This window comes from Lates calcarifer, linkage group LG23 (genome assembly GCF_001640805.2).
Source record: "Lates calcarifer isolate ASB-BC8 linkage group LG23, TLL_Latcal_v3, whole genome shotgun sequence".
Classification (NCBI taxonomy): Eukaryota; Metazoa; Chordata; class Actinopteri; family Centropomidae; genus Lates; species Lates calcarifer.
The window spans coordinates 14,467,245-14,479,479 of NC_066855.1; the positions used below are offsets into that span (position 1 = coordinate 14,467,245).

Genomic DNA, 12,235 nt, shown 5'->3' on the forward strand with positions numbered 1-12,235 from the left:
AAAAAAAACATTTATTTCATGCTTGTGTATGTTATATTTGCATACACATATCTGCTAAACTAAACATACTTTTGTAACTTATATAAAAGATGGATCAGTGGTTGGTGGATCGTCAACACTGGCTTGATCATGTTTGATCTGCCCCTTTTTCTTCCTCCTGAAAAGAAACACAGTTGTTAGTTACATATTATTCACTGCTAAAAACTACAAAATAACTAAACTATAAGACTACAGGGTATGTACCCATTCTTCCAGGCCCCTTTGACATTTGAAACAGGTCATAAATCACTAGGGATTTTCACCCGTTGCCTACAGAGTCTACCTTCTCCACCTTCTCCTTGGAGTCTTCCTTGTCGCGTTCCCCTTGTGAAGTCTCTGTTCTGTCACTCAACATCGTCCCCTCTGCTGTTACATCAGGCTCAGCTGGAGCCAAGCTATCAGCGGTCTCACTTGTGTGTTGCTCGTCTGCCTCCTGAGATGAGGTTGTCAGAACAGCTCTGGTTAAGCATTAAATCAATGTGTCTTGTATTTCCCCTGTGTTGCTAACTGGTTGTCTGTCTACAGCTGCTGTCTACACAGCTGTCTCCTCTGGATCTGCTTTTCTCACTAAATAGAGAAATACCCATTTTACACAAGAGAATGTATTTATGTAAATACCAAGTTGAGTCAGTAGATTGAATGAGATCAGCCACCTTTTCCTGCTCCTGAGTAGGAGGAGAACTTGATCTGTGTGTCTCCTGTTCCTCAGTTTTTGTCATCTGTTCTTCAGTTGAAACTGTCTCCTCTGGTTTGGGATCTTCACTCTGTGGGGCTGAGGTTGACTCAACTTGGGTTGAATCTGCAGGTTCATCAGTTTTGTCTTCATTAATGTTCTGGTGAAAATGGTGTGATGCAGGAAATAAGTAGATTAGATAATGAACAACATTCAAAAATAATCCTGTCATTCTGCATTTGCTCAGCCTGAAACCTGTGGTCTAGATCTTTCTGTCTCCTGTCCCTCGTCTGGCCTGTTAACTTTCATCTGTCGTCAGCTCTCTTTGCTTCAGGTCTTCTTAATCACTCTGCTCATCTTTCCTTGCTCCTGCATCTCTTGCATCCTAAATCTGTATACAAGGCAACCTGAATCCTCACGCTGGGTAAACAATAATAAAATCAGCAGCACATTATTTGTTCACAGAAGCAGCATCACCTTCTGTGGGTCTTGAGGCTCAGGGGAATGGGGGCCTTGTTTGTTGTGTGGCTCCTCTGTTTTGTCTGTTTTTAAATCATCAGTGTTTTGGCTGTCGAGTGTTGAGTGTGGTTCAGTCTGCTCAGGGTCAGTGGTGTGGGCCTGATCGACCACCTGCAGAGCAGTCGTGAGACAGAATAATATGGAATTGATCTATTTTAGCATCACATTGAAAAATAAGCAGATGTTTAACATCTTCTCTCAGTGTGAATTTAATGTCATGATATAAACCATCCAGGTAAACAGTTATACAGCAGGGGTCTGATCACCTTATCCTCATCTTGGCCTTTCTCCTCTACATGATTGTCACTCGGCTCCTCCTCCGTTTTCTCTTCTGCTTGATCACTTCTCGGCTCCACTTCAGTTTTTTCAGCAGGTATTTCTGTAGATTCCTCTTTCACCTCTGTGCTGAGGGTCTCAGAGGGAGAAGAGCTGACCTCCTCCACAGGTTTCCTCTCAGCAGACTTTGGTCTGGTTACATTATCTGTAATCTTCACCTGGCAGACACATCATCTTCTTAAAGCATTTGAAGTCAGTCATCTGATGGGTATTTCCACAACACACGAGGTGAATCAGGCACAGGTGTATCAGAATGAACGTAGAACCCCACCACCACCACCACCACCACCACAAATACGTCAGCAAAGGTCATAAATCAAAAGATCACAGAAGAGACCAAATTTAAGAGGAAATTGCGAATGCACCATCACCAGAAGCATACAGATTTGAGATCAGCTTTTTATCACCTCCTGTTCAGTGTCATTTTCCTTAGCTCCAGGTTGGTTTTGATCTCTGACCTCCTGGTTTTCAGGACAAGGAGTGTTTGGTTTCTCCTCTGTCACAGTTTTGTTGTCCTCAGCAGCTTCTGTTGTGGCTGGTGTGGGTGCATCAGACCCTGCAGGCTCTTTCTCAGAGAGCTGTTGATATGTTAATCATTCTCTTGTATGCTCTACCATGTTTCATTCTATGATTACAGCAAGCAGTAACTCCTTCAATGAACAAATGTGCATGTAAGTTCTGTTATAAGATTGACTTGAGATCCTTTAGATCTTGCCTTCTTTTATTTCTATATCTCCAGTTTTAGTGAGCTACTGACTCCTTTTTTTTGGGGGGGGGGGGGGGGGGGGGGGATTCAAAAAACACAAATTGGAAACATCACAGACATTTTGTCACACAACATACTTTTTTAGACTCTTCCAAGGCCTCACTGATCTTTTGCTCCTCCTCCCTCAGCTTCTCCTGGTGCAACGCCTCCTCCCTGGCTTTTGCCCGCTCCTGCTCCAGGACAGCCAAATGGGCCTTTTTCTGCAAATTATTAGAAAAGTGTCACAACAACAAGGATTGTGACTGAGGAAAAGGACTGTTTTACACTTCTGAACAACTTCAAATGCTTCTAAGGGGCTTGGCTCTCTTGTCTGTTACTTCTTGAGAGAAGTGAACTGAGACAGTGATAGATCTCCATGCATGCAGGGCTCTGTAAGCAGTTTCTCAATCTAAGCTAAAGGTAAAAGGTGACTGGGTTATTAGTGGAACGGCCCCTGTAAGCTTAATAGCTTACAGCAGTCTGAGGAGCTTAGACTGTCTAAGTCTCTGTCATCCTTTACTACAGCTCTCAAAACCTATTTGAAGATGAGGGCTTTGAGGTAGTAGTAGTGGCAGTAGAGGTACGAGTAGAGGTAGGTGTAGTACTAGCAGTGTTACAGCTAGTATCAGTGTTTCCCAGGTGTTAGGGGTTAGGCATTGCATTCACAAGATAACCTCTGATTATTTTGATTATTTTTCCATCCTGCTGCTGATGCGACATAACGACTTCATAAAGAATAGTCCATTAAAAGTAAAAGTGTTCTATTCAAACTTGACTTAGGTGAAAGTGTTAACAAATGTGATTAAACCTACTTTAACTATTATATCATTATTTCAGGTAAGTTTCTTATTACAACGTCTCACGGGCCCTTTTTTCATCATACTGGTGGAAAAAGGCTTGCATGACAGAGTAATGACTAGTCCCTGGATGCTTGAGGAAACTACCAATACACTTTACATGTATAGTAGGGGCCAGCAAAGGTTCGACAACAAATGTTTACACCAGGATCCCACCATTTGTATGTTAAACACGTTTTTCATACAGACGTAAATGGCCAAAACGAGTAAAAAAGTGCCACAGTAAACCGTCTATGCAAGACTGTATACACTGTATGTTGTGTAATACCTCCCCCCACTGGAAAGGAAACTAAACAGCAGCTTACCTCTGTCTCATATTCAACATTTGCGTTGTACTTGTGAAGCCAGTGGGCCAGATAAAGGATTGGATTCACAGGACGCTGCTCGGCCACTTCAGCCAGTCCGTCTGCCAGGCATTTTCCAAGATGTCTTTTTATATAGTCAGAGTCCATGTTTTCTTTTTTCTGCATGAATAGTTAAAACACAGCTCGAGTTAAAAACCTTGTAACATGTAAACGTAGAGTATACTACTGGAGAAAAAGCTGATTTTACTTCTGCTCCCCAGAAAGCAGGTTTTATTGGCTTTTTTGACGTTGATGTTTAGCTACACAGGCTACACAGTCAGTGTCTTATATCTATCGTAAACTAAATGTAAAACCTTATTTTCCAATTTAGCCATCAAAAAGAAGAGTGAAAAACACAAAACAAACCGTTTCCACTCAGCGTCCGGATGTAGCAATTGTGTGTCCATGGTAACGGTGCGTCGTTAATACTTCCCTCAATGCCTTCAAAATAGTTCCTACTTACTACCATTTCAACCAGCAGGCGATATGTGGAGGGTGGGGTGTCATTTTGTTAGCAAAATGACCAAAATGCATCTTTCTGTTAATCTGTCACCCTTCACACACACACACACACACGATATCAGACTCTACTCTGGTGCCGCAAAGATATTGTACAACGTCAAGACCACCGACTTGCCCACCTGAGCACCGGCTCCATTGCTTGTGTGTCGGTGGGACGAGTGAACTATTTTGTCGTTTCTTCAAAATTTTTACTCAACACAGTGTCTTTTTTAACATGTCAACAAACCAGACAGCAAGCTGAATCCGCTCAGGTGTGACACAGGTAACTAGAGAACTTTGCTAGCCAGCACTAACTTAATTAGCTAGTTAGCTAACACTAATTCCATCACCCACTGTCAGACTGATAAACTTTTGTTTCAGTTCAGTTTGTGTAAAGGGTTGAAATGCATGTTAAAATGAGGCGCACCTGTATATTTTTATTTTCGTTGTAAGAGGAACCAGGAAACAATTACATGTAAATATCAATTGACCCTGTGTTCACAGATGAATCTGAAAAGAGTCCTGTGGGAGGAGCACAGATACAGGACAAGATGCGGAGGCTGAGAGAAGAGAGAAGAGCAGGTATGATAGGATTAGCTTTATGAAGCTATTGAAACAGCATATTCATTGAGATTGACGTGGCCTATGATTTCCAGTAAAAACAAAAACTCTCTACCCTCAAAATATGAGCAAAACTACAATATTATCAGAAAAGACCACGTAATTTTTCAAGCATGCATTCACTGTATCTGAAGAAGCTCTTGAGTCCAGTAAGACTAATAAAAATAGGCACCAAAGTTAAAACAAATCTGTAAGTTGCACAAGTAGGCAATGTAACACTTTACTTTCATATCTCTCATTAGTGAGAAAACCTGGGCCATATTTTTTCAGTTGTTGGTATAATTTTATGAGCCCCACCTCCTGAAACTGGAGCAGTTTGCTCACATGGGAGAAGAGTAGGTGGGGAAAATTGCAACGAGCTCCATTTCCAAGAAACAGACGACACCCAGTTAACATTTGTAATAACAGATATCATTTTCCTTGTATAATCATACTACGCACCTTTCAGCCAAATATAGCCTTCACATTGACAGGAGGACTCACCCAATCAGACTGTATCCCTCTCACTGCATTTGCAGAGATTATTTTAAAAATCAGATACCTTTTCCAAGTGAATTATGTGTAGTGTAAAAATTAACAGCTACACTCCAATGTCATTAAGTGAATCGTTTCTCTCATTTGTGAGCAAAGACATCATATACTGGTCCTTAAGCAAATACTGGCCTGCATATGGACCCTGTGAATAAGTGTCAGTCTCCAACTTTTCATTATTTCTAAAAGGACTGTGGAGTGTTCACATTTTAGTACTGTTTCCTCTCATTTTTGAGGACTTGTAGTTTTGCTTTAAAGCGATAGAGTGGCAACAAGAGAGTGCAGCATACAGTATGTCTGGATTAAATAATTTGAAATGAAATAGAAAGTAATCATGCTGCCCTCTTGTGGTTGCAGAGACTTCTCTTTGTTGGGGAGTGAACTGCAAAACAATTTCTAATTATTTGAGCAGATAACTTTGTTGCAGGTCTGACTTACAATTAGATTTATTCAAAATCACACCTGTTCATATAGACTTATTTATCAGAAATCGTGGAACAATCAAGGATCCTGTCAGGATTGTTCATGTCCTGACAGAGAAAGAAAGACTGTCATACTTCCACATAAATTTGCCTCATGTTCCTCCACTCCTTTCTGAAACAGACAGAAAGAAAAAACTGCTGCCAACCATAAAAACATCTTCAATCCTCAACTGTCAAAAAATGTTCAAATCTGCTTATTGGCTGCAGCGAGAACATATCTGTTTCATCAGTGTCTGTACAATTTCTGATTTGTTGACTGCTGCACTTTCATTAAAGGCAACCAGGTTTAATATAGATTGTTAAACTGCACACATGGAAGACAACATATTTAACAAACAAAACCTGAATATATATATATGTATATATATATATATATATATATGCATATATATGTATGCAGTAAATACTTCCTCCTGTGTATGAGTTAGGAAAGTTTAAAACTTTATAATAATACTACACAATTTATCAGTAATTCATAGATTGATAAACACACGACTCAGCATGAACATTTAATGCATGAAACAGTATGAGCTCTCGGGTCCACGCAAATGAATGAAGTGACAACTGGAGAATTTTATAAAGCAGAATTTTCATTTCAGTAATTTTATAATCTGCGGGAACAAATTGGAAATCAAATCTCACAGGCGGATTAAATCAGTGAAACACTAAGTTGAGAGGAATCAGCGCTCAGAGATCGGCGGTGGCGGCAGCAGCAGCGGCAGCAGCAGGCTGCACCATCCCTCGGACGTTTCCTCTGCGCTGCAGCAGAGACACCGGCTTCACACTTTGAGACGAGAAAAGATCCTAAATGCGCTTGACCGACGGAAACGCGTGCAGGAGCGACCAGCTGTGTGGGAACGGGAAGCGGTTCCGTTGCCGAAGTGTCAAAGGTCTGATCTGATCCTACCTGGAGCGACTCCTCCGGTTTCACTGCAGGACACCACTCTGCGTCAGCAACAGCTGTCCCGCAGCCCCGCGCTGGCTGCCAGAAGGGGAGAATTACGTCCTCAGAGTAAGGCTTGACGGAAGACTTGATTTTTTTTTTCAAGTTTCTTGGATTCTGTGGGAATATTTGCTTTACCGCTGCAAGGTAAACCCGCCACCTGCCTTCTATTGTCTTCCTTGAGTAGTTGAGCCGAGAGATGACTCCTGCATGAGACTCGGAATAGAAAAGTTTCTTCAAGCTGTCAAGCTGCAGGTTGAGGGGTTTTACTTACGTTTTGGTGCTATTTCATGTCCATACCAGTTGTTTTATTTTTATTCGTCCCTTTCTACGGATGAAACTGGCTACTTTGGCATCTTTCTGTTTTTTTAGACAAGAGAGTTGTGGTTGGGTTATTTTGTGCAATGGTTTGATTTTCCTTCCTCCTCAATTGGACCATGGTGAAATGTACTTATAACAATTTAGCTGTTGTCTGATGAAGAGCAGTTTTCATTTGAAAGTTAGAAAATGGTTTCACATTGTTAATGAAGCTATTACTACTACTATTTTCTCTTTGCACTCAAATAATTAGTTGCACTGCCAAAGAAATTAAATGCAGTTTTAATATGAGCGCCTTTGTTCTAATAATAAACACGGACCTGTAATTGAGCTTCGGTCAAATTTAGAATTGGTAGATTTATGGCTTCATAGCAGTGTTTGTGTTGTGAAGGTGCACGCACATGGCAGCGCCTAACTAGTGTTTTACTACGCCGATATGCTACAGTATCTACAGTATTAGAGAGAAAAGTGCGCATGAGCATCATGGCAGGCCCATGTCTTCACCTGCCAGGTGAATATCTCCCTCGAGGCACATGGCTGTAATGTCCGGTGTGGACACTTTGCAACCTTCTCAATCCCCACTATGCCTCCTCCCACAGGGACAACGTTTTATTTTTAGCCCATGTCTTCATGGCAGATGGGCAAGATACTGTGATGCTGTGGATGCTCATACCACACCATTTCTCTGCCGTTAATCCATGTTGTCCAAATCAGAGGTGCGGGACTATGGAGACAGCCTGGCCCCATGCAGGCAAAGCAGATCTGTGGACACACAGGGGGAAGACACGGAAACTGATGTTCATGTTAGATCCCGTCAGCAGTGCACCTGCAACCCTTATGTAACAAATAGTGGAGCTCCAGCAGTAGGGCCAATGCAGATTTCAGCATGGATGGAGACTATCAGCTGGTGTTTTTAAGTCCTTAGAGTAAGTTTTGTTTGCATATTGCAACATTTGTCTTAAATATTTTTAATTTATAGCTCGAGGTGAATCTCTTTTGTGCAGCGTTCACCTCTGACTTTCTTACCTGTGTTATCCCACATGTGTTAGTTGGCATAAAATACATATTTACCTAGCTTTCAACATGTATAATGTGTAAAGGTGTATCTGTAGTCTTCCTTCCTGCCTGAGTGTGTTTGTGTGTCTCGCATCACATGTTCTTGGACGCAGAAGGTGTCGGTTTTGAGTTTCTTTCACCAACTGAGCCCATGTGACTCCTTGGCTGGGCCTCTGTATTTTCCAGAGTATTCAAAAGGTGAAATAAGGTTAAAGAAAAGTAAAAAAAAAAAAAATCTCAAAATTTACCTCTTCATTTGTTCAGTTCCCCAAGTCAAAATAATTGTGTACGACATAGAGTTTTGTTGTCTCCCCATAGGAATATTGTATTAATATTATTTGTTAATATTTTTTTTTAAATAGATGGTTTGAACATGAGCAGTTCCTTCATGAACGTCTGTGTTTTTTATGGACTCAATTGGTGTTATGAATATGATAATAGCTCCCCCTGGTCCCTCACAAGCTGGATGGAATATTCTCCATATCACCTCCACATGTAATCTACTCAGATTTCTGTGCAGCAAGTGCAAAGGCCAAATGGGTCAGTCAGTTTGAGATAGTAGAAATCTGTTTAGAAAGCTGTATTACAACAATACACCAAAGAATGATATTATTCCTGGTGACGGGAAAAAATTAATCTTACATTTATGGTTAATTCCAAAACAGCTTCTTTATTAGTCATCTACAAGTTTAGACTCAAGAACTGTTTATTAGTGCTCTGAGGGCTCGTGTTCTGGTAGTAACAGCATATTATTATGCTCTCAAGACCAAGATGGATGTGGTGAAATGTTTACTTGGCCTTGTTTGGCTGCATCCTCCAATAAAGGTCTGGATTTATAAATCAGTTGCCCTATACGTCTGTCAGCCACCTGACCATCTGGCTGCAGCAGGGAGATTACGCTAGGTCTTCACAGCTCCTCGGTATGCAGCGACAGAGGCATGCTGTGAACGACAACAACTGTCCTCTTAGCATCAGCATAATGCATATAGAGATATAGTGCAGCTAAGTCTCCTGTGTGCACATCTGATAAAGACATCAAAATAAGAGTCAAAGACTCAGAGGGCTTGACCCTGAGTTGTTACCAAGGCCGTGAACATGCTGATCATTTTTAGTGCAGTTTGACTGAGCGTGCAGCTATGATGTTGAAGTGCAAAATGCATACAATGACACGTTGGGAAGCAGAGACAGGTGGGGAGGTCTGTTTTAATGTGGCTCCCTATAGGGTTTGAAATACAAGGTTAACTGGTGGGTGACAGGGTGTTGAGGCAATGCTGGGAGAGCTAACCACAGTGCTGCGATTTGACCCCGTGAGAAAACAGGAGGGAAGAGGAGCACGGCAAATGTCAAAGGACATGTGGATAAAAGCCCTTGTTTGCTCTGTAGATCTGTCGTTTACAACTTAACCACATTCCAGGAGTGGTAAGGGCTGTATAATGAGGGGACCGAGACATTTGCCAATGCTGCCACAGGACTTGTCTTTGAACTCCTGGCATCCTCAGGGCACCAGAGTCAAGCCAATAAGTCATTAAAATTGATTAAATGTGTTCTCTGATAAAATCACAGCTGTAATAGTGCTACTGGTATAGAGGAAAGTTTCTGTCTGAGTCAACCAGGGAGTGGTCTCAATATATTTCATACTAGTATGCTTGGATTTTAACAGGATGTACAAAAATTCAACAGCAATTCTTATGTTTCACTGATCACATTGGGAGATCCGAATGCGTTGTACTCAAAACCCTTGAAATCTAGTGAACTAAACATCTTTACTGTTCCTGAGAAGACAGCACAACCTCTTTTTCCTGCTTGAACTCAAGCTGCCCTTTTGACAAAAGCCAAAAGCTAGTTCGGTTGGTTTCCGGAGGTGAATATTGGCATTCGCATTCCGCAGCCGGCTAGTGTAACGAAGAGGTGTCTACATTACCCCGTCTATATCCTCAGCTGGAATGTCACAGGTCACATGGCCTTCACTGACATGCAAGCTGATATATATATTACTGTCGGGGAAGGCCTCTGAAATCTAACATTCCTTTCCCTCTTCCTCGGTTTGCCACCTGTCCACAGCGCGACTGTACGAGCATGGTCATGTAATGAGCTGATTGTCTTCAACTTCAGCTCGACTCTTAAAATCAAACCAGTGGTGGAAAAGTATCCAAGTAGTTTTATCCAAGAACTGTACATAAGTAAAATTTTGAGTTTACATAATCAATAGGTGGACCCGCATCTGTACTAAAAGACAATTTCATCTGGACCCTGAGCAAAATTTCAATGCAATCCGATCTGGACTGCTCACGAGTGACCCACTTCTATCACATCACCTCACTTGTCATTTTTTTCAGCTAGTAGCTGCATTTAGCAAGCTCAGTGTCAGGGGTTGGAGCCCACTTTGAAAAAGATGAAAGGCATGTTTAAAACTATCCATTTAAAGAAAAGAGGTTGATCATGAAAACTTATCTGCAGTGAGCACAGAGAAGCAGTTAGCCACTGTGAAGAGTAGTTATATGCTGTTTTTAACAAAACTGCTCCCTGAGTACAAAACTGAACCATTTGAAAATGTTTTATTAAGCCAGCAGCAGAGTAATTGTACAATTGGACAATAAGACTGGGCAGTGGGTCAGCATCTGTTACACAACACAGGTTAATACACAAGCATGTTTTCATGTACACTGTTCTGGAGCTTTTAGACTACAATTATGAACTGTGACCTTTGCGACTTGTATTTGACTACTCTGATTTATACTTTTATCCCACTTTACTACATTTCAGGGAAATATTGTACGTTTAACTGCACCATATTTATTTGACTCATCTAGTCACTAGTTACTTTACAGATGAAGATTTTAGATCAAGATTAAACCAGTGGTTCCCAAACATTTGGCCTATGACATAAAAAAAAGAATGTCTTATTTGAGCACTTTGCCAACACACACACAAAAGATTAGAAATAAGTGCAAAATACAAAAGATACAAATTTGCATAGCTGAATGTTTCGTTCTTCTTTCCTGTGCCATTAATCACCTCACAACCACTTAGATTTATCTGGTGACTGTTTGGAGGGGCACAACCCCTAAGTTGGGTTTGATTTTAAATGCAGGACTTTTATATTTATAGGGCATTTCTACCTTTTTGTATCAGTACTTTTACTTAACTAAAGGATCTGATCACTTCTTCCACCAGTGAGGCGAACGCTGGCCTGTAGCTTGTACTTTAAACCTTTTGAGTTTGCTCTCAGACTCATAAATTCAGACAGGGCTGTGTTTTATGGACAGGTTTAATGACAAGATTAAGCGAGATATACATAATCTATTTTGACTGATACTAAATATCCTAGTCTTGCCTGTACTCTTGGCTCTTTCGTGTGCAGACGCTGATAAATGTAGCTACAAAACTTAACATGGTGCCAAAAGGTATTATTTACCTAAGTGACATGAGAGACAAGGCCAACGACCTCTTCGAGAGGACTTTTTTGAGGTTGGCAGGCTTTCAATTGAAGGACCTGGCTTTTTTAAAAAAAGGACACTTGATGGCTTCAGCAGTAACAGTGTGATGTAATGCAATCAGGAAATGTTTCCCATAAGCCACAGAGAAACACATCCATTCTCAGGATGAGTATTTTAAGGTTGGCTCACGGTTGAGGGCAGCGGGGCCCATGGCTCACAGAACGGGGGTTTTGAAATGGGATGATGAGGGGGGAAACTAGGGCCTGGAGGGGAGTGTGAGGGGAGTAGTTGGTAGGTGTAGGGCTGCATTGGTTGTCTTGGGACTGAATGACCCTGAGAAACTCTGGTGATATTGGTGATAACTCTCGGTAGGATAAAGGAAATACTGACCCATGTAGTACTATTCAGAAAAGGATATCAGGAGAACACAGAGATGGTGTCTGATGTGTGTTTGAGTTATTAGGGATGGCAGCTTTGATGAGTGATACAGCTCCGATGGAATGATTGAAGTCTGCGTTGTATGAAAGAGGGATTTAGAGCCTCAAGTGTCATGTAGCAGGGTGGTGGGAGGGCTTGTAAAGTGCTGGTAAGGGCGCAGAGGCGGAAGCTCAGTGTCTTTGGTGGGGGCCCCATGTAAAATAGAAGGTAGTGGAGAGAGGAGTCAGCTCGGTAAGATAAGTTGGCATGCTGTCCTGTTTATCGGAGGGATGTGAGGCGCAGAGCAAAGGCTCAGCCAGGAAGGAATGAGCAGAGTCATCGGGCTTCTGTAACACGACGCTCTGTCTTGATTGCCCGTAGCAGCTGGGCAGCCACCGTATCTGTGCGAGCGTGTG

The 12,235-nt window shown here is 41.7% G+C and overlaps 2 protein-coding genes across 4 annotated transcripts in view; one reads left to right on the forward strand and one right to left on the reverse strand.

Moving 5' to 3' along the window:
• dydc2 (DPY30 domain containing 2) lies at positions 1-7,440 on the reverse strand. Of its 3 annotated transcripts, none has more exons than XM_051066579.1 (8): positions 7,414-7,440; positions 3,475-3,633; positions 2,411-2,533; positions 1,498-1,725; positions 1,190-1,342; positions 693-872; positions 323-472; positions 1-157 (listed from the first exon to the last, which is right to left on the reverse strand). In XM_051066579.1, the coding sequence occupies exons 2-8, from the start codon at positions 3,619-3,621 to the stop codon at positions 128-130; spliced, it is 1,011 nt and encodes a 336-aa protein (XP_050922536.1). In that variant the 5' UTR covers positions 3,622-3,633; positions 7,414-7,440; the 3' UTR covers positions 1-127. The 3 variants fall into 3 exon arrangements, with proteins under 3 accessions (XP_050922536.1, XP_050922537.1, XP_018548956.1); XM_051066580.1 differs by lacking the exon at positions 7,414-7,440 and adding an exon at positions 6,556-6,678; XM_018693440.2 differs by lacking the exon at positions 7,414-7,440 and adding an exon at positions 3,880-3,949.
• LOC108894819 (sodium channel protein type 4 subunit alpha A-like) overlaps positions 6,611-12,235 on the forward strand; it is a 24,095-nt gene continuing 18,470 nt past the window's right edge. The window contains 1 exon segment of the mRNA XM_051066581.1: positions 6,611-6,738. The gene's annotated coding sequence lies outside the window, so the exon portion shown is untranslated.